Source organism: Leptosomus discolor, chromosome Z (assembly GCF_034619465.1).
Source record: "Leptosomus discolor isolate bLepDis1 chromosome Z, bLepDis1.hap2, whole genome shotgun sequence".
In the NCBI taxonomy this organism is placed as follows: Eukaryota; Metazoa; Chordata; class Aves; order Leptosomiformes; family Leptosomidae; genus Leptosomus; species Leptosomus discolor.
Window position 1 is genome coordinate 4,687,255 of NC_141419.1, and position 22,001 is coordinate 4,709,255.

At 49.1% G+C, this 22,001-nt stretch overlaps 2 protein-coding genes across 9 annotated transcripts in view; both read right to left on the reverse strand.

Moving 5' to 3' along the window:
* Positions 1-2,964, reverse strand: part of SRRM1 (serine and arginine repetitive matrix 1) — a 19,450-nt gene extending 16,486 nt beyond the window's left edge. For all 8 annotated transcript variants that reach the window (XM_086479730.1, XM_086479728.1, XM_086479732.1 and 5 more), the window contains exons 1-2: positions 2,911-2,964; positions 121-210 (exon numbers count right to left, since the gene is read on the reverse strand). In XM_086479730.1, the coding sequence (XP_086335856.1) occupies positions 121-210; positions 2,911-2,931 (111 nt within the window). In that variant the 5' untranslated portion in view covers positions 2,932-2,964. The remainder of the gene's footprint in view (positions 1-120; positions 211-2,910) is intronic.
* Positions 2,965-7,940: 4,976 nt separating this feature from the next.
* On the reverse strand, positions 7,941-8,916 carry NCMAP (non-compact myelin associated protein). Its single transcript, XM_009948086.2, has 3 exons — positions 8,832-8,916; positions 8,614-8,698; positions 7,941-8,127 (listed from the first exon to the last, which is right to left on the reverse strand). The coding sequence occupies exons 1-3, from the start codon at positions 8,914-8,916 to the stop codon at positions 7,986-7,988; spliced, it is 312 nt and encodes a 103-aa protein (XP_009946388.1). The 3' UTR covers positions 7,941-7,985.
* Between the last annotated feature and the right edge of the window lie 13,085 nt (positions 8,917-22,001).

Below are 22,001 nucleotides of genomic sequence, written 5' to 3' on the forward strand. Positions count from 1 at the left end.
ATCCTCCAGCATGGTTTCAGAGGGGACACTCCTGTAGGTACCATCTGATACCCAATTACTCCACTGACAATCACCTTCGATTCATACGTCTTACTTCCAAGCTCACCCTAATCAACTTACCTTCTTTTCTAAGCATTCTGCAAATTTCAACTGCTTCAACAGCTTCTTCTGCTTGTTGCTGAAGCGATTGTCCTGTTCTGCACTTGTTCCCTAGAGCGCAGGAAATAAGATTTTTAGTCTGTATGACATTCAACGATCTTCAAGTACGAGTTTCCCACACATTTGCACTGGACAGGACACAGCGAAACCAGCGATACCATTCTGTAAGCAAATAAACCTTTTCAGGTGAAATAAGCCTTTTCAGGTGCCTTTCAGTTTTAGCACCATAGTGTTCATCTACTGCTGAAGATTTAGGGGTAAGCAGGCTCCTAAACTCCACAGTGACACCTTAATCATATAACCTCCCTGGCATATTACCTACAAACTTAAAAGTACAGCAGTATCAAATTGCCACGAAAAGGGCTTATGCTGGAATTCAAAAAAACTCCTCAGAAGGAATAAGCACTTTTTCCTCTGTCCAAGAACAAAAACATCCTATTTGTTCACGGTGACATCTACGAAACCGTTGGGTAAATTTCTCTGAAGCCAATCAGCCAACATGGAGTCAGCAAGAGTACAAAGAATACTATTTTATTGATCATGCTCTGTTAAAGTTCACCAACTCGTTCCACTTTCATGAACAGAAACTATAGGTTAATTCATTTGGAACTGAAAGGCTTGAAAGTCCAGTTCTGGGAAATTTACTTGCAGAGAAGTAAACAGAACCGCACAACAAGAAGAACATGTGCAGAACTGCATCCCATCCTCACGGCCTGCTAAGGATTCAAGACAAACCCATAGTCCACACGTGAAGTTTATTCAGGAAACCAACCTGACTGGTGGAAAACATGGGAATTTAACACATGGAATTTCCTACGCACGGAAGAAGGGGCTGAGTACCAGCAATAGTATAAGCTGCTAAGGAACCAAGAGATAATAAAGAAGAGGAGGCCCAAATTGCAAGGTAACCTAACCATTTGCTCAGAAAGCATCTTGAATTAGCAACGTACAAAGTCATCGGATATGGAAAGGGAACAAACTATTAACATTCCCATTTGCTACTCTGGAACACAGGAATCCTAAAGGAATCCACAGACACCTGCCAGGATTCAGCCTGTTTAAAACTCTCTATAATCTTTGCAGTCTACTTGTGGCTCACACATTAGCAATGAACTCAATACTTGCCAGATCATTCAAGAATGTAATGGTCAATACCTTTTTTTTTTTTTTTTTTTTTAATTCTTTCACAACCCAGAAGTGAAAAGCAATGAAATTTCCCTCAGCCTGTTTATAACACAAGGCAAGCAGCAAGGGGAACCAAACGCGACACAGAGCGCGGCATCAAGGGGGGTCACGGCAGAGACAAAATAGCTTGCACTGAAAACTTTACAGAAGTGTGAAGAACTGTAAGAATTATTAAGAGCAGCTTTCTTGATCAGGCGAGTCCAAACTGCTGCTCTGCTGCGCTTTTGTCATTTCCCCAAGAACTTTGGTTTCTCCTGAAGCCAGACCAAAACTAGACCAGGACACTGTTTACAGCCCCATTTCAGTGCCATGTTGCTCTTGTTTTTATAAACAGTCATCTTTCACAGGCCAGTTTAAAAGAATATCAGTTTTCTAATTCAGTTTTTTCAACCTCAGTAATTCTGCTGTCAACTACTCAGTTTGTAAACTTTTTAACAACTATGTTAGGCAGAACAAGTGTAGATTTAACTTGTAATTATTTTTCTCAGGCTAGTATGTTAACACAAAATTGAATCAAGTGAAGGGTTATACGTGCCCTCATGTTTTAAAAGCATTCCAGTTGTAGGAACAGAAAATAATAGGGCTGAACAGGTGAATGAATCTTGGAAAATTAAATTGTTTTTCAAAATTGACAAGGAACTCCCCCCAAACAGGTTCATTCTAGTAAATGGGGGAAAAGTCTGAAAAGAAATATACCCTAGGTAGGTTCGTATTTAATAGTGTCTGCAGAAAACACAGCACAGCTATAAGAATAAAAAAGAAAACCTCGAATGATTAAAAAAATAAAATACCAGCCTAAAAATAAAACATAACTTCTTTTTGCTTTGAACACGCTTAAACAGCTTCGTGTCACAGTTTAAAAATCTCTCTCTAAAAAAAACGGGCAGTTTTGTTTATTTGCTTTGAATGTGGACAGCAAAGTGCGTTTCACTGCAAGATCGGGTTCGCCCCCCACCTGCTCCCCGGTCTCCTCTCCCGCTCTTCCTCGCCTTTAAGGGCCGTCAGAGCGTAGCTCGGCCGCCGGCCGTGACACAACCCCGCACAGGGCAGGCCCCGGCGCGGTGGGACCCCTCCTTCCTCCGGCGGGGTCAGAGGCCCGGCCGCCCCAAGGCCTAGAGCAGGAACCGGCGCTCCTAGGCCGCACCGGGTCGGGCGAGCGCGGCCCTCGGGGGCGGCGATGGAGCCCGTCCTGCGGGCACGTGAGGCCCCGCCGCACACGGAGCATCCGCCCCCTCCGGCGAGCCCGGGCCTGGGGCGACGAATCCCCTCCCTGACGCTCCCCTCCCACCCCCGCACCCCCACGGCGCCGCGGCCTTGCGGATGGGCCAAGCCGCACCGGCCTCCTTCCCGCCGCCATTTTCTTCGCGGCGGCTCCTCACAGGAGCCTGCGCAGGGCGGGGGCGGGGGGGGGGGGGGGGGGGCACGGCGGCGCCTCCTCGGGGGAGCGCGGCGCCAGCGGCTTCGCTCGCGGCGGCCTACAGCGGCCCGGCTCAGCCGCGCGTCCCCCGCCGGGGCTGCCCCGCCGCCATCCCCGCCCGCCCAGCCCCCTCTGAGGCCGGCACTTACGCGGAAGAACCCCGCGTCCATCTTGCCTCCTCCGCCTCCTCTTGGTCGCGGCGCGCTGCCGTCCCGGCGTGCACCGCGCTCCCGCAAGCCCCCTCGCACGCTCTGCGCGCTGGGGGAGGAGCAAAGGGAAGGGGCGGAGCCAGGCCCTCCGCAAAGGCTCTCCGGTGCCTCCCGATTGGTGGCCGCGGCAGCTGAGGGTCGGTGCGCGCGCGGGAGCTAGCCAATCAGAAAGCGCGGCGTTCCGTCGGGGCGAGGGGGCGGTTGTAAGACGTCCTGTCACGGCTGCGTAGGGGGAGGGGGCGGTTGTGTGAATTCTCCTCTCGCGAGATGTTGGTGTTCAGCGGCGCGGCGCGCTGGTCAGGTGACCTGGCGGCCAACAGCGCATGCGCGCGGCTAACGGCTATGGCCGCCTCCCGCTGGGCCGCGGCCCTGTCGGCCGCCCTGCGGCTCCCTCCTCCGAGAACGGTCCCCTCACCCCCGTCCGGGTTCTTCCTCGGCGGAACAGGCCTCGTGGGGTCGGTGCGGCCCGGCGGAAGACAGCGGGATCTCTGCACCGCCGGGGCCTGGAGGGGTCACTGCTGTGAGGGGCCGTGCCCGGGCCGCCTGCCCTGCACGGCGGCCCAGGCCTCTGCCCGCGCCTCTTGGGGCCTGGTGTGCTCGCCTGGTACACGAGCAGCACGGGGTGGTGCGTGTTCACCGCTCTGCCCGGCCAGCGAACGCAGCGGGCTGTGCCGAGTTGCCCTGCTGCGAGTTGTCGAGAGCAGCCTGGCCCTCTGTGCCGTTACCGGCACTTCAGCGTGTGTCTTGGGACAGGCAAAGAGACACGTGAGAGTGAGGGACAGTAAAGGCACAGTTCACTGGGGTTAATACAGGTTTATCCAAAGTAACACTCCAGGGTTTTATCTAAAAGAAACGAATATGTCCTGTTAAGAGCTATTAGTTATTTCACCTAAATAAGTTTTAAATAGAATGAATCACTTAAAAGTTACAATGTCATACGATTTCATATGCTGTTTGCTGAGCTTTACTACTTGGAATGAGTAGCCAGATCTGCTGAAGCCTTAGGCCACCAGCTGTAAACTTTTGCCTGGATTTACTGGACGCGTAAAGAACTTGAGGCCATTCAAGCCAGACAAGGCCTCCAGAGCCAGCACAGACCTGAAGATAAGGCGGCTTCAAGGCTACAACCACCACCAGCAGCTGCAACTAGGCGAAACCCTGCCTGGAGCCGGTGGAATGAGAATCCAGTAAGGAGTCAGAAGGTGTCAGAGGATCTGAGGCCAGAGTCACCATTGGACCAAAGGGCGTGTGAACAGAGTGTGAGGGTCACATGAAGGGTGGACACACAGTCTATGAGGATATAAATGTCCAGGGATTCCTTTAGGGTCCTGCACCGGAGGCACCCAGCTCAAGCTGTCCCTGCTGCTTCACCATTCTATTAAATTACTTATTTGTGAGATTCGATGCCTGAAACTCTACTTCAGGAAACCTTGGGTTCAGACTGTGCTTCTTTAGCCGTCCTCTATCTTTAAAAAGGAATTAATAGGTTCCTTTAAATAAAGTTAGATGATGCTTAAAGCTGCTTCCTGCTTTATCAGCAGGCGTTAGTAAGTGAGAGACACGCGGTTTTACAGACGTCTTTTTGGAAAATAGATTGATTATGGGACTCGGGAAAAGACCCGAAGAATATTCTTACATTTTTATCTGCTTAGAATTCCAATGATCCCAGACCTTTTTGCACAGCCAAACCTGGATAGCGTTCAGCTCGGCTACCTAACAGTCCCGGCACCGGGGAGTAAGGGGAAGGAGGACTGGGCTGGGGGTGCGGGTAGTTTCTGAAATTTAGTAAAGTGGGCAGCTAAACTTGGAATTACTTTATGGTTTTGTCTGTTGAGAAACTGGAGCTGCAACCTGTTAGATGGCAGGAGGACACTAGGTGGAGCTACGTGCTCTCGGCTGAGATAAGGCGGGTGATGGATCCAGAAGGGTGACAGCCGCCTTGCAGAAGTTTTGGGAAACAGGACCTCGGGATGAAAATTGGAACATTTTACTAGTGTACTTGTATCAGTAAAGTGCCAGCTGCGAGACTGAGGGATCCAACCTGCTGAAGCCGTTAATTCCAGCAGACTTTTAGGAGCAAGAGGAAAAAATACTAATTCTTGCAAGACCCAGCTGCAGACCAACTATTGAGTATGTCTGTAGAAAAGATTTGTAGTGGTATTTCATTGTATGACCCGCAGACCAAATGTTCCCGTTGTCACTGCTGAATACAGCCCTGCTGGCATTTTGCAGAGAGAGAAACTTAACCAAAGAGCAGAGTAAGGCGCTAGAAGGGTTGCAGTGCTGAGCAAAAAGGCACTCTGAGGCACTGTGCCACTAAGGGTTCAACTTGGTAGTAATTTGCAGGGCTCCATGGATAGTCTAATGAGTTTGTGTGAACCAAGATTAATGTGTTCCCCTTATGTTGCCTGTTCTCTCCAAAGGATTCCTTTACTAGCCCAGTTTGCCGTATCTGTTTTCAACTGCTGGGGGTTTTTAACCAGCAGGTTTACCCGATGGCAAGTCTGCATACAAAGGCAGCTGCAGCGGAGCTTTTCAAAGCTTTTCTGCTTTTCCAAAAGCTGGGAGTTTGCAAGTGGAAGTTTGTGAGTGCCTAGGCAGGGCAGGGCGAATTGGCGCTGGAGCTGCTACTGTTACAGGCCAGGGACAGTGTGGGATTGTTCCCGGAAAACCGTTAAATCCCCAGCAAGTCACACAAGTGTTGTAGTGGTAATGCTGTGGAAATACAGGGATGGCTGTTTCTTAAGGTGATTTTGCTGGGTCAGCAGAAGCTCTGGATTTTGCTGACAGGAGGCAGAGTGGATTGTGGGGGCCTCCCGGGCTGTGCCGATGTAAGGCAGATTTTACTGGTAAAACAGCACGTTTTGAATTTTTCAGACTGAGCAGTGCAAGTGTGGTCAAAGCAGTAATTCTCCTGCCAGTAACAGTAATTCTACAGTCTAGAATTTTTATGGTAGTGCTGCTTATTCTGCTCAGGGAAGCAAAGTGAACTTCATCGGTTTTAAATTCTGTAAATGGAAAGTAAACAAAATTTGCTAGAAGTAGGTCTGGCTGGTAATGTTAAAAACTAACAGTAAGATGGGGCTTATCTTTTCTAAAGATCTCGATTTTGATACAGTGGAACAGAAAACATCCTTAGCTGTCCAGGGATAGACCCAGGAGGCCAACTCCTTTACATTTTTAGAAAAGAATTAAACTGGCATCTGCCATCCCTTCTGAATGATTATATCAATCACTCCTGCCACAAAAAATAAGTTAGAGAAATAGGACAAGTAAAATATTTACATCAAGATTTAGAAACTTCACAAACAGCTGTCTTAATATTTAGTTTGGAATCCAAACTCTGCTCCAGTTTCATACCAAGAAAAAAATAAAATTGCAAAGTAATTTGAATTTCATTTCTGCACAGAAATACCAGTTAGTAGAAATGACCTGTTCAAGAGATGGCTTCACATCTTGGAAAAAAATCTATCAGCTTACCACCCCAGTCCCTCACCAGTGTGCTCTGAGAAAGCTCTGCTTTGGTTTGGCACCACGTGGTTTAAGACTGTAACGATCGGTGACGTGGGACGGGATTGGGAAGAAGCACAAGTGACCCGCCGCAGGACAAGGCTGGAGGCTCTGGGATTGAGTCAGTTAAGACAAGAGTAACACCTCTCTCTACAGCTCCCAAAAAGGAGTTAAAATACCTCCTTGGCAGTTACTAAGGTCTCCAAACAGGCTGGGGCCCTCTCACGGCCACAGTAGCTCCGAGCTGACCCCGGCAGTGTCTCAGTGCCAGACACACAGGCCACGGCCCATCGGCCTCCTGCGCTCCCGCTGGCCTCGTTCCTGCTCCATCCAGCCATCCAAGCAAGCGGGTCCGTACAGTCTCAGACCTGTGTGTGTCCAAGAGTGGAGCTGTTTCTCAGAGCCTCATGTACTTCTATTGAAAACAGGGTCGAACTCCTCCACTTCTTAGTCCTTCATATCTCCCCTGTCAGCCAGTGTTTCAGGGCTGCTTTGATACACGCGCTGGAGACAATCAGGCACTGACTGGCTGACAATGCTGCTGTGTGTTCACTCAGTGGGCTGTGAATATCCTTGGGAATTTCTTCATTGCATTACTGTGCACCCACAGTCATCACACTTGCAGAACAATGTCACTTTCGGTTACTTTCTAGAATAAAACATTTCTAAAAATAGTTCAAGCTTAGTCTGCATTAAAGAACAAGCATGTCAGGATGCGAGCTGTACACAGCAGCTGTATAAAGCCTCGCTCGCCTTACGCTGCCCTTCCATCCTTACTTTTCCAATTAAAGAACTTCTCAGATTTTGTGTAAGACACACTCACTCTAATGCAGCTCCAGTAATGAACCTAAAGCAATTCTTGGCATGAGAGTGAAAACCCTCAGGTGTTGAGTTCGTTTGGAAATGGACAGGTTACCAAGTGTATAGAAATATTTTTAAAATACTTGAAAACAAAAAGTAACCTTTTTCTCTCCAACCATACATATGTGGCATTAGAAACACGAAAGATGAGTGAAGATAAATACAGCTTTGATCTTCCTGTACTATCCATCAGGTATAAAACAGACTGCAAACCTGTTTCACATAAATCATACAGCCGGGTTCAACCTGAGTTGTAGCCTGCACGTCCAAATTTTTCTTCCACATATCATCAGTCATTGCAGAACAGAAAAAGCTCAAACTCTCTGAGTAAGCAAAAGACGAGTGTGCATTGTCCAACAAACGGCCTCGGCTGGTTTGGTCTCTCCGTACCCAGAGCTCCATAAGAAGGCTCACCGTGTTTCTGACGGTTTGTATGTCTCCAGCAGTTGATTTCAGTTGTACAAAAAGCGTCCAGACCTTTTATTTCTCCTCCCAAAGAGAGAAAGCAGGATTAATTACAAGCTATAGACAAAACAACAGCTTGTTGCTATTACAAATGCAGCGTCGCTTTGCTGAGGAGTCCCAGGTCCACGTAAATAAGAATTCCATCTGTCCTCTCTCTCAGGGAGGATGGGCATTCCCAGTTATCTGTTCTGCATGTGGATATCCACAGGTATGAAAGCCACTGTGGGCTGCTGAGCCAGGCTGTTGCTGTTCTGCCCTAAAGCAGGCGGCATCGCTGTTTTGCTGGGTTTGGGTTCCAGCTCCCGCTTCGCTCTCATGCGTCTGTGAAGATAAAAACGAGATTGTCACCAGAGTGGGAAGTATTGGGAAGGTTCCCACGGAAGCAGGTTACATTGAAGAGCTGCTGAGAGGTCAACACAAGCCAGGATTTCATCCCAAAGATACTGAATGGCAAGTCAGTGCTTCTGGAGCGTACAGGTCTCACCCAATGCCCTGAACAGTAAGAAATCAAGCTGCTCTCTGGCAGCCCTGGTGCACACAGCAGACCTTTCCTGGGTCGACAGGAGCCCCTAAAAAGAGCTTCCACCAAGCATCCTCCATCAAGAACCTCTTTCTGCTTCCTAGCAATTCAATCACAGACTCTGACGGTGAGATCCAGGACGCTCCAATCGAGCACATTATAGTTTAGATTCTCCTGGAAATTTTCAGCAACAAATACCGAAATGGTCTGTTAGATGAGAGCACACCCAGCAGTGATTTTGGTTCATCTTGTCCCACCTTAGTGAAGTATAGAACTTGGCCACATACCTGTTATATGTTTTCAATATGAGCAGAACCGCTGTAAAAATAATAATCACTCCTACTACGATGGCAGCAACTATTGCTCCAGAACCTAGCAGGGAAGCAGAAAGGGAAAAAAAGGCTTATTTACAAAGTTGTCATCATATGGTTTGAAGTTTGCCACGTTCAATGTCCACTTTAAAAAAAAAAAAAACCACAAGCCACCACCCCATTACTTTTCTTACTTTGATAGAGACTTTGTTCTTGAGTCTTCGCGGTCACATTTACTGAGAACTGAGTATTATTGAGCAGTGGTGCGGCTGTCGTCATCTTGATTCAGCTACAGAAGAAAAAAAGGAAGAGTGAGTTCATAAAATATTAACCAAGATTTGACAGTGATAATTAGGCAACTACCCATTAAACACTCAGAGCCTACTAAGTGCAGGCTCACTGAACTGGGCTTCTGAATCTTTTCTTAGTGGTGAAAATCTGGCCCTGCTGAAGTCAATGGAAATCTTGCTGCAAGCTAGTCTTGAGCAATTTGCCTTCAAACACACGCTGCTCAGTATTAATAGGATAAAATAATGCACTGATACCTGTCTATTACTGCTGTTATACACATTTTGGATTAATTATATATTTTAAACGCTTTAGGATTTAAATTGTCATTTCAGGTTGAGATTCAGATCACTGAGCAAATAAGCGTGAAGAATTCCGTAGCCAGTATTCAGCGATATATCTTTAAGGAAGGAAAAAAAGTCAGCACAGAAAGGTTTAAAATCTCCTTTATAGAACAGAATTTAAAGTAGCTTCATTCATCTCACATGAAGAAGAAAAACCATTTAACTCCTTAACTTGAAGCTCCAAAAGCTGCACGACCAGCAACGGCTGTCCTGTGACAGAAAGACCGCCACGTGACTGCGACAGAATGTTGACGCGAGTTCGGACCAGCACCTCGCTCATGCCAGTGTCATCTCAGGTCTGTTATTGGAAGGGGCTAAGCCTGCAAGTGGATAGCTGAAAATATGCCTGCTCTGGCATTTTGGTAGGGTAGAACTGTAGATCCAGACAGAGCAGCCTGTATGTTTACTGATTTCATAAGCCTTTTCCAAATGTTTTCTAAATGTGACTAGTAACCTTAGCTGTTAAAAGACTCCTTCAGTCTGAGGAGGGTGTGAATGCCACTTCAAACAAACCTCTGAAACCATTTCAGCTCCCAGCTTCAGGGAGCTAATATGCTCAAACTATCCACTGAAAAATTAAATTATTCTTCAACACCTGATCCTGGAAGTGAGTTTCCCATTTCAGGTGCTGCCCAGTACAACCAAGCAGGACTCTACCCTGCACTCCGTTACACCCCACTGGGATATTGTGGATGTGTGGCCAGTTCTTAGTAGCTTTGATTTTACAGAGCGTGGGATAGAGAATAGCCAGAAAATGATTGAGTGGTTAGAAATCAGTTGCTAACAGAGAGAAGTGCAAACGTGAAAGGCAGCCTCCCTTCCCTTCCCCCTTATTGAAGCTCTCCTAAAGGTTTCTGCAAAGTCGCATCCATCAAATAAAACGCACGTCGTGGCAGGGTAGAGGTCTGGAAGGCAAGGAGGGGACAGCTCTGACTGCCCTGGGGGTTGTTTTGGGGTGGGGGGGCCCGGTAGCTGAGTCAACACACGCTGTGGATTTGGGCGGCTCCGCTAACAGGTACCTGAGGAATGAGAGCGAGCAGCAACCAGCAGGAAGGGAAACGGTCGATGTCTGCCTGGGTATGAAGGGTCAGAACTGCAAGGTTGATTCATCAAATTCTTCGATCCCCTTAAGTTAAAAAGGTTGGTTGTTGTTTTTTTTTTCTTTAAAAAAACAAAAAATAACTTTGTCTTGAGTCTGTAACTGGGTCATTCTCCTCTGACTGAATGATTCCTTTCTTTAGCCAAGGCCAAGTTAATTCACCAACATGATCATCAACTGCAGTCGTAGATCTTTCCACGCTGAAAGAAATATTTTGTGTTTTGAGTTTGCCCAGCCTCATTGTGTAGCACAGCGAAAGGATTTACACGTGCCTCGGAGGAACCCGTGAGAGGCACCAAAGCTCCGGGAACAGCACCGTCCCCCTCTGTCTCCCACCCATCCATTTCAAACCGTCTTGATGGAGATTGTACGTGGACAAGCAGGGGCTGAAGAGACTCTCTGTCGCGCTGCAGGCTGGGGAGAGCTGAGCGAGTGTTTTGATTGCAGACATAATTCAGAAAAAGGCACGTCTAACTTTGACCTTGTTGCTCCTGACTAGGAGAGAGCAAATTCCAGATTTACAGAACCATTTTTCTCCTCCTCTGGCTACTAAAATAAAAATCCCAAATAAAGAAGGCTGAATATTTCGATATTAAGCCATGTAATATTCATACTTTCTAACCTCCCTCTGGTTCAAACCACCTTGGTAGTGGTGAGCTTTTGAGCATGAGTCATCTACAACTGAAGAATTTTTATTGTTGTCAGTGAAACCGCCTGTTTACAAAAAGGATTAATTTATCTGACCGGGTGTAACAATCCAAGATGTAATTTGAAAAATGCATCGAATCTTTTTTTTTTTTTTTTCCCCTGCATTGTGCAGCAAGTAGAGAGGACCAAGGTCTGTGGCTCAGGCCAGGGTGGGAGGTACCAGTCCTCTGCTTTACCCACAGCAAGCCCCAGCTCCATTCCTCCCCTATGAATCAGCAGGGTTACGCCTGACTAAGCCAGTGCTGCCAGACTCAAGGACCCAGCAATGTCCAGCAAAATCTATGGGAACCTACAGGTTTTGGGGTATTGCAGGCTGGATCCTACTCTGTTGAGAAAAACATCTGGAAAATCAAGAGTGCTCAATAAAAGCTGTGTAGCAGGGGTGAAAAAATGGACTTTGATACAGCAATCACAGGACATTCTTTCTTTATGACACACGGCATGCACTTCCCCCTGTGCACACACACCTGCCTGGGGTTTGAGAGTCACTAAATCACCCGTAGTTCTCCAGACTGGGGGTGGGGGCACACACTGCTGGTTATTTCTGCATCCCCATATAACAGAGCTGGAAATGTTTTTCATAAAGTTAAGCTTTGGGCGCGTTTCCATTTAAAACACCTTCGCAGCTACAGCGTATAGTTGTTTTGGCAAGTGGTAGCAATGATGCCCCCCGTTATACAGCCTTCCTGCCCCCCCCTGCCCTGTCAAAATTCAAGCTGAACGGCCGTGCTCGATTATGATGTGCTCATTTATGATGAGATGAGGATCAGAGCTCATCTGTCAAGCGGCTCCTGCAGCACCTGGCAATTACAGGAGAGGGGTGACGGGGAACAGAGGGGGTTGTTTGAGTTTTTTTCCAGGAGAGCTAGACTTCGAAAGCCAGCTCGCCGCCAGGGAAGGCAGGTGCTGCTCAGGAAGACACACAAACTCAGCGTTTCGCCACCCAGAAAAAAGGTGGTCTTTGCATCAAGCTGTGTTGCAGGTTTTAAACTAGACACAAAACCAGCTATTGTTTCTCCAGCAGTAACATAGAGTAGTTGTGACCCAGAAGCAAAATTAGAGAATTAATCCATCCTTTCAACTGCACTGCTGCACAGACGGTATTTTGTGGTCAAACACAAGCTGAAAAACAAGTGATTTTTCCCTCCTTACTTATCCAGGTCTGAGGAAGAACACTGGCTGCCAGCTCTGCTGCTCTGGGACTTGACCCCCTTCCCAAAAATATCAATGGGGCAGGGTCTTAAATCACAAAACCCACCAAGGCATGGGACAACAAAACCCAGCACTGGTTTGCTTGATTTCTGGTTTTCTTTCTCAGTATACCAGCCATGACAGCTGCTAGGAAAGGGAATATTCTTTACAATATTTAGAAATAGGCTGGAATTTGGGCTATTCTCTTCCCTCAGGTCCTCTTGCAGCTGTAAATGAGCAGTGCCGTGTGAGAACCCTCTTATGCGATCAAAAGGCCACTGAGAGCTGGACTTACACGAACACTACCAGGGCGCTGGAGCTGTGCAGAAAGAGGCAAATTATCAGAGGTATAAAGCATTAAATCCAATAAACAAATGCCAAGGTGTCATCAAAGAAGCCCAAGAGGCAGTCAGATCCTCTTAAATAAAGGGGGAAGGACTTTCTACCACATGAGCGGTAAACGTCCCGACAGTCAACTGAATCTCAGATTTGTTCTCTTGCGAGAATTCCACACCACAGACCCACTGCCATCCTTTATCCTGCAAAAGAAGAGCCCGAGGAGTCAGCTGCCATCCACATGCACGCTCCCACCGCTCTGAAGGAGCTTTGTGCTAAGGCACATCTGTTTGAGGCTTGGCTCAAACCACTTGGGCTCAGCTCACACACCAACCTAAGCAGCGAGCTCACTCCCACCCAAGGGAGAAGTTAATCCTTCTAAGTAAGTCCAGAGTTTTTCTCCCTTCCTAAAAGTGACTGAGCCCAAGAGCAAGGACCTGGCTTGCGAGCAATCCCGAGGAAGCTGATGGGTGTTTCAGCTCTGCTCCTGCCTCCACCCGAGCAGCCTGACCTTCCCGGTCTTTGCAGCAAGGTTTACCTTGTCTAATCGCAGTGAACACCGAGTGGTTTGAACCTGCCTGTTTTATTGTTCCCTGCTGTTTTCCAGCAGCAGGGGAATCAATTGAGCATTCGTGGCACAGCGTGGAAAAGAAACAGGCTTATATTGAAGAGTCACAAACTCAGCTTCAGCTCTCCATAACCTCGCAACAAACAGCCACGTGCTCCCACGCTCACCTTCCAGCAGCATCACGAGCCACGAGAACATCGCCGGGGCTTTGAGGCAAACTGTAATTTCAGAAAGTAATAAAAACTCAATGTGCTTCAGTGAGACCTGCATGTGCCTGAATTTGCCTTGTGAGGCTCTAAAGAGGAAGAAAGGAGGGAAAAAAAAACCCCAAGTTCAAACTGGTTAGGGGGAGCTAAGGCATAAACGTGGCCTCAGGCGAACAACCCTGCTCTGTATGGAGCTGTGTGTTAGTACGTGTCCAGCACCTTTATATAAGCATTTGTCTCAGGTTCTGGCATGAGCTCTCCCAGTTCAGCTGTTGTTAAAACACATATTAAAAGCATTTCATTTCCTTGCCAAGGCAGAGTTACACAAGCTGCAGGCAACTCTACTGTGCAGTAGCAGCACCAAGAAAGAAAAACAACCCAGTAATTCTACCTGCACGGCTTCTATCTTGAGAGGGGGCTAAAAACCCTCAGCTCACACAAATGACAAGAACTGAGGGAGTGAAGACAGGGCCCCAGAAAAGTATGCCCTTGTTTCAAAAGCCAGGCCTGGAAATACGAACCAGATAGACGTTGTCGTTGACTTGCCCAGGAGCGATGTCTAAACCAGACTGAGAACTGCCAATTTCCCAATTCTAATTTTTTGCCTTCAGATGCTGGGCCACACACAGCTCTTCTCTCCCTCTGTGTGAATGCACTTATTCATGGGGGCTACAGGAACTCCACTACGGTCAGCAATGTGCATTCACACCATAAAAACACTCGAGATCCTTCAGGGCAGGACTGCCTATGCGCACAAGCCAGGATATGGAAGCAAAACAAGACAGAGGTATTTTCCCACTGGTTACAGGCCAAGATCTAAGGCACATTTGGATTGGAAGGCTTGCTTAGATGCTTGTGAAATACATGTCAGAACCAGTATTTGAACTGAAAATGGCAAAGCCCCCTCACGCCACCACCGCCCCCCCACGCCACGACCACCACAGGCGCTGCAGCTCAAAGCTCGCGCCGCTCAAAGGTAACCTCCAGCCGGGTGACAGAACTGCTCAGTGGGGCCTGACAGGTTGAGCACAGACGCCTGTTGTTGAATTTTTTATTTTTTGAACATCCCAACTCCCCCTCTTTCACTGACAAATATCATATGTGTCAGCTAGAGCTTCCCACTAGCTCTGGCCAGTCGTCTGGGATCTCCCACCCTGGACCCAGGCACGCTTTGCTACTCGTCTACGTTTCCAGGCAGACCCGTGGAAGTCAGGAGGCATAAAACCCCCTCCATCCAGAAACGCTAAACAAAACATCATCCAAAAGAAAATGGTCTGTTTAGTGTGCTGTGATTATACAGCAAGGCTCTTTAAAAGACATTTACAATAAATCCTTTGGTCCAGCGGCTGCATTTGCAGAAGCGGCAGTTACTTCGTTATTTAGAGCTGAAGTGATGCATTTGAGAGGAAATGGAGTAACATTTTCAAACAAAACTGCCGTTTACATGCACCGCACAGATGATAGATCAGATATCAAGAGAGACCTGGAAGCAATTTTGCAGCTTATTCCCAAAAGGAATGCTAGAGGTTTTCTTTTGTTGGCAGCTTTTTTTAATTATTACTAAAACGCTCTCACTCTGTGTTTTTAACTTGCGACTGTACACACACAAAATGCCGAATTAACCGATTACGAACGGTGTAACCAAGAGCTGGCAAATAAGAAGTCTCACGAGATCCACCTTGTTATAACAAAGAGGGAAAGGTGCAATACACTGCTTGGTCTTTTTTTTTTTGGAGAAAGGATTCTTTACTTTCCAAAGACACAGAACCACGTCTCAGGACTTAAAGCAAAATAATGCACAGATTGATTTCCAGGTTCAGGAGGTGGTCTCCAAGGCTCAGGCAGTGTCAGTGGTATCTCTTGTTTTGCCCCTGCAATCAGGAAAGCCTTTTCTAACAGTGCAGCACGACACGCGAGTGACTTGTACCTCCCTTGGGGCCGGAGCTAGCCCACAGTTTCTGCCCCGGGTCAAGAAAAGCATACATCATTTTTTTTTTCTTCAGATGCAGTCTTCCACCAGAAGGCTTTGTCCCAGCAGAGATCGAGGGTTTTCTATCCCTTGGTGTCTGGGCATCCTCCATTTCAGTCATCGCTGCACCGATTCAGTAGCTCTGTGGGTACGGCTGCACATACGGAAATCTGGGAACCATCCCCTGCGCAGTAAGCCCCACGCTTTCCGGGAAGGATTGGGTGAACTTCGGTATTACGTTTTACAGCAAATCGGTACAGATACACCACTGCACCCCAGAAATGCTGCTTATGTGCTAGAGGCAGCTCACGCGCACGCAGTTCAGCCAGGAAAATCAACGTGAGGGACAGCCAAGTCATAGTACAGAACAAGGCCTGAGGCTGATTCCCAGCTCATCTGGACTCAGCAGGAGCTGGAAGTCCCTTTGCAGAACCCTATTTCCGAGCAGCAGCTCCCACCAGTGCCTGGCAGCGCAATTAACCTCTGATTTGGGAATGAAACATGCAGTCTGGTGGATGACAAGACTCACCGCAGCAATGGGTGAAGAAAATCCACCCGCTCTCACGCGCTTAAAGAGCAAGGACGGCTGCAGGAGGTGCAAAGAACCACGGGAGCCCAAAGCCCCCATGGGCTCCCCAAACACGACACGGTCCCGATGCTTTGCTTGCAATAAGGTGGCTTTACCCACGCTGATAAGGTCCCACGCTCCTCCTGGGAGCGCTCAGGTGGCGGGGTGCAGGAGGGAAGGATGTGTAATTAGCAGTTAAATATTACCCAGAAAAAAATGTTTCAGAAAGAAGAAAAATGCCTCCAGGCACCTGTATGAATCTCAAGGCAGGAATGATGCATGGGGGAGGGGAAATGAGAGTCAAGGTGACAAATTTTAGAAACCATCGACGTGTGCACTCAAATGGAAAGCAAGAAAATTAATCCGAGCTGAACCCTCGGTTAGGGTCTGGCAGCGCTCGGTGGCATCGCGTCACACATCCCTCAAATCACACTACCCACCAATTTGCTTCTGCTGTTCAAAGAAGTCCCAGCAAAGAGCATGTTGGTGGCAAATTCAGTGGATCTGGACAAATAAATCACAAAAAAGCAGCTTGCCCTTGAGGACAGCCTGCTTCTGCTCTTGTAGCCAAAAGTCAACCCCTGCTTTGTTCATGTAATGCTCTAGAAAGGGCCTTGTTACTGCAGGACTCACGTCAGAGGTATCTTTGGAAAACTCCCTACAGCTTTTCAGATTCCTAGGGAAGAGAGTTTAAAAAACCCCCGTTGCAGATTCAGCAACATTTTTGCAGAAGTGATCACCAGGCTCTGTACAGTGCTGGATCTGCCATTTACCAGAAGGCTGGAGCAGTTCAGGAGATTACACTGTTGTACAAATCCTCTCCCACCTGGATTTTCCATCAGGACATCTGCTCTACTCCAGGCACAACCCATAAATGCTCCAAAGCAGGAGAGAGGGAATTAGGACTGAAACTCTTGAGCGTGGGAACTGCAGCATTAACCTTTTTATTTCAGGGTCAGAAACGAGTCCCCCAGCGCTGCTGTGATGATCCATGGGCTCGTTTACCCTCCTCAGCCTGAGCACTGCCAAATCCCACCAAAAAGCACCTTCTTCGCAAGCCCGCAGCCGAGTGGTTCGGTGCTGATGTTACGTGGGATGAATCTAGGGGTGCGTTGGGTCCTGGGGGCTGTCTCCAGCCAAATGGGAGGATGTGATAAAGCCCAAGCCCCTTTCCTCTGCCCACTCACCCAGCCTGGCACGTGAAGCAACTGCACCATCAGCCTCACAGCTGGGCAGGGGGATCCCCAGCTGGTAGCTGGCCCTGAGCAGCTGGCGGCGAGGAAGCGCTGTGACTCCAGGGCCCCTGGAATTTCGTTGCTCCGTGGAGGTGGTTGTGAAAACATTAAGCTATGTATGTCAGTGGGAAACAGGATGACTCAGACATCCCAGCAGCTTTTTTTTCTTGCTTTCCTCCTCTGTGATCTCCATTCATGCCTCATATTATCTCTCCCTGCAAGAGCCCTAACGAACACTCTAAGTTTTGGCCGCATTTCCTGATTCCTGTGTCTCTCAATAAAAGCAGCACAGTCATCCCCACCACATTTTTTTCCTCTCCCACATGCCCAACAATAGGCCAGGTCAAGGCTCCCTCGCTGGCCCTGACCAAACCCCCTCCCAACACAGCTGCTCTTCAGCGATGCTGATCCCAGCCTGGCACAGGGCCATGAGAACCCAGCACGGGAGATACCACCCTGGGAGCAGGGGCTGCTTTGGGCAGCCGCCAGCACCCCGCAGGGTGCTCAGCATCGATGGATTTACCCCATGAGCACAGTAGCTGCTGATCCGAGACCGCTGTAGGCGCTTGGTGTATCACTCACGGGCTTCTCCAGCTCCTTTGTGCACTAAATCCTCACCAATTCACTGTTTATTGCCATAAGTAAGAAGGAGAATTTAGCGTAACTAATAAAAGTCACTCTTTCTGTAGCAGCAGGCAGATAGGAGCAGGGCTGGACAGGAAACCTTCACGAATTACTGCCAACAAGGGAGCCAAGTCTACTGCCAGTTGTGGATTGCAGTCCCAGGACTGCTGGCCTCTGCCTGCAGCTCAGCCTGTGTAGGTACAATGTGCTCCCCAGCTACTGCACTGGATCTTCTACAATTGAAGCTGTTCATCTGCCAGAAAAATACAAATCTCAACACTGTTGTAGTTTCATGTCCTCTGCAAGTTTCATATCCTTTGTTTTCTTCTGTATTAAAAAATACAGAGAGAATTCTGTTTGCAGTACAGAAGCGCAACTCCTCTCCCTGTGCAAACAGCAGGATGAAAGCAGCCGGGAGAGTTCTTCGAGTACTGCATAGGCAAACTTGTTGAATCAATGAGGCACATCCCCTCCTCCAAGAACACTGTGTAGACAAACACGAGGCAGGGCGATGCTTTACGCTCACACGCTATCCTCCGTCAGAAGGGTTCAAAGCCCCTGGCAAGCCCGCCGTGTCTAAACCTGGCGTCCGCAGCCCGGTGCCCTGTCCGCGCAGCACGACAATCATTCTTACGGGGCCACCGATCTCCGCGCTGCCTTTGTCTTCTGGTTCCTAATCACTAGATCAACCCCTCCTGCCCAAACCCTCCATCCAGCACAACGTATCACATTAATGAAATGTGTTTACAAAACACCATGCTTCCTTTAGCAAGGACTTCCAGGGGCATTAAGTACATTAATTACCATGAAAAACCAGAAATCGCAGTTCAAACCGGTCAGCAACTTCAGCATGTTCCCAAATAGCGAAAGCAGTACAGTTTTGTTCTGTGCTGGAGAGACTCAGCGAACTGTAACACAATGCTGCGAGCTTTCTAGTTCTTTTCATGTTAAATATTAGTCTGCCAGCCCTTGCGAACACGCCGCTTGGCAGATTAAAAAAAAAAAATCACAACCAAACAACAACAACAAAAAAATCACAACAAAACCTTATTTATAGTGCTGGGGTTGAGTAAGTCAGGACAAGAGCTTCAGCATATCCAGAGCAATGAAAGGGCACCGCTAGCGAGAGAGAAATCTTTCAACAGAGACGCAAACTTCTCCCCGGGGAGGAAACAAGTTGCCAGATCAGTTCCAGTCCCCGTACCTTAAAGGTTTCCGATTCATGAAACAACTGCTCAAGCAGCAGTTCGGCAGAAAACCGTACGAGGACATCTGCTCTGCATTTCTTTCTGGTTTGGGGTTACCGATAAAGAACTTTGCTGCACGTAGAGGCGTTTACTGCGGGATATACAACCGCTTGCACGTAAACCCGGAGGAACCCCGCTGAAACACCCGTTTGCAGCCGTTTCGCTGCCAGCACAAAGGACCTTGGAGCTTTCCAACGGACAGAATTAAATCCATACGGACTCGAAACAGAAATGCACACCCACCCCCCCGCCAGCCTGTACCCGCCCGGCTGCCGAGGCTACTCACCGGAGGATGCTGCAGCCCTCGGGGCTTCAGGAGCTCATCCTCGGGCCGCCGTTCCCGCCCCGGCCGAGCCCTGTGCTGCTGCTGCGGGGAGCCCCGGACCGGGGGGGTTCGGGCGGTGCCGGTACCGGAGCCAGCCCGGCCGCCGCAGGTGGCTCCCCCGGGGCCGCCCAGCCCGGCCCCCGGCACCGCCTCCCCGGCCCCGGGAGGGGGGGGGGAGAAGGGGCTGGCTCGGGGAGAGCGAAGCCGAAATTGAGGCGCTGAAGAGAAGCTGGGAAGGGGGACACAACCCCCGAGCTGCTGCCGGCACGGACCGCCCGGGAACGGAGGTGGGAGCGGCCGGTGCCCGCTGGAAACCCCGGTCCAGCCCTGCTCGAAAGGGCTCTGCGGGTCCTTGTCCCTGGTGCTGCTGGGTTCCAGTTCCTCCTCGGTGCTGGGGGGGTGGGGGGTGTCTTACGGAGGCATCCCCAAAACAGCCCGGCTTCTGGGGCACACCAGTGCCTAAAGGTCTTGCAGGCACTTTGGGAGAAGCAGCCCCAAACCCGTCCATCCCAGAGATGGAACAAGTGGGTTCGTCCACTCAGTGGTAGAATCAAAGGGTTCAAACTGGAAAGGGATCCTTGTCTTTAACCCGCACTTTGTTGGCTTTAGCCTGCGTTTCCCACCAACGAGTGGGGAAGCAGCCTGTGACCACAGTCCCTTTCTGCGTTTTTCATCTGGAAATCACATTTATAAAAGGGACCTGCCCCTGCCTGGGGCCTGATGCTGCTCCCCCCAGAAACCAGGAAACCACATTAACAAGCCTGCAGCCCTCGGTCTGGGCTCAGTTCATGGTTTGTGATTGTTGAGCTGCCGTGCAGAGGACATTTCCCCCCAATCCTGCATCTCAGCTTCCCCATCTGCAACCAGAACCAACACCACCACTCTCTGTTACAAAGTGACCTGAAACGTAGGGATGAAACCTGCCAACTACAAAATCCTGGGAAGGCAGCAACTAGGGCTTCACAATGGTCCATAAACCTTTGCAGCAGATTCCTTGGGAAGACCAGCGCGCATCACTCATGGCTACCCAGCTTCCATCGATGACCGACTTCGCTAGAGTGAAGGTTGGACTGTAAACGAATCTATAAATTATTGCTTTTCAGTGATTTAAACCTGTGAATCCTCAGACCAGACCTCCTCCGAGCTGGCAGAGATTGTGCGGTGGGATAACGACTTCCTAACTTCTTTCATGACTTTTACAAGTAACAGTTAATCAGCTGCCACTGGGTTGTGTAACTAGATGGGTTTATCTGCATGTTTCCTAATGTGTTCAGCAGAAGACGGGATTTCCACATGCTTCTGGGTTTGTAACATGCCTCTCCAGCCAGACTCTTCTGCTCCTGCCTGTCCCTGCTGTGTCATGTGGGCAACAAAGTCCAGGGCAGGGGGCTGGGCTGGCATCCTTGACCTGGAGTTTTGCTCAAGTTCAAAACTGGTAAGAGATAACGAGAGACATGAGCGTAGAGCCAAGATTTTTCTACTATGTTCACAGGTTCTCTTTGGGGACAGCTCTAGGAAAGCTGGGGCTCCTGACAAGATGAGTTTCAAACGCTTGGTTTGTGCCAGCTGGAGCAAGGATTGCTGCAGCTCCCACCGCACCTTCGTGCACGGAGTCAGGCCATGACAGCAGGCGGCTTCTTGTCGAACCCAGCGGGGAACGGTGGTGCATCGCCCTCCTGCAGCCTGCCCCAGCCCCCTCCCCGAGGGCACGCTCCGGTGGCTGCTCTCAGCACCGTCCCTCCACATCAGCACCTCCACGGGACTGAGCTTCCTCCAGCACAACCGTGAACCTCACCCTTCTCACCTTCCAAACACGGCTGCCTTTCACTTCCAGTAGCCCAGAGGACAAAACTCAGGCCGGCTGGTCTGAACACACGAGTGTCTGCAGCCACGGAGCCCGGGTATCGCAGCCTCTGCAGAGCCCCAGCACGGCACATTTCTAAGCGTTTCACTGATACGGCATTGCTAAAGCAAACAAGCTCATGAATGAACCAGTGGTGGACAGAGGCAGGGCTTGGAGGGAAAGCACCGGCTTGTTCTTCCTGGGTCTAGAGGGCAAGATCTAGAGGGTAAAAAAGATTTTGTCTCACATTTGTAATATTTTCAAAGCTAGAGAACCTAATCCTGACAGAAGCTGGCAAGTGGGAACCTTCCTTGTCCAGCTTTAAGCCTTCAGGAGAACCACAACTTCTGCAGCCCACAGCTGGGGCTAGATAAGCAAGCAGAAGAAAAAGAAATCAGGAGCTGGCTCCAAAAATCAAGAACTCGTTCAAAAAATCACAAAATTTAGAGTAAGGATCACCACTTACAGAGGGATATTTCTTTCTAGTGTTTAAATCACAGGTTTTGCTTTGCAGCCATGAAGGAAAGAAAAGAAAACAGACAAAAGTTGTGAAGATTCTTACACCACCATGTTTCTCCAGAAGCTGCTGCGTTGGAGGAAGCACCAACTGAGCCTCACAGATGGCGGCCTGAAGAGACTGCCCCATCCCAGGCTGCACGCGCAGCCTGCAGAGAAGCTGGGATTAAAAATGAGGTGCTTCCTTACCCTCTCAGCTTCTTCCTGCGTGGGGAATGCTTCATTGTGGGTCACTCACGAGGCGGTGGTGGTGGAGTGCCACGGGATCCCGCGGGAGCAAAGAAGTCAGCACAAAGC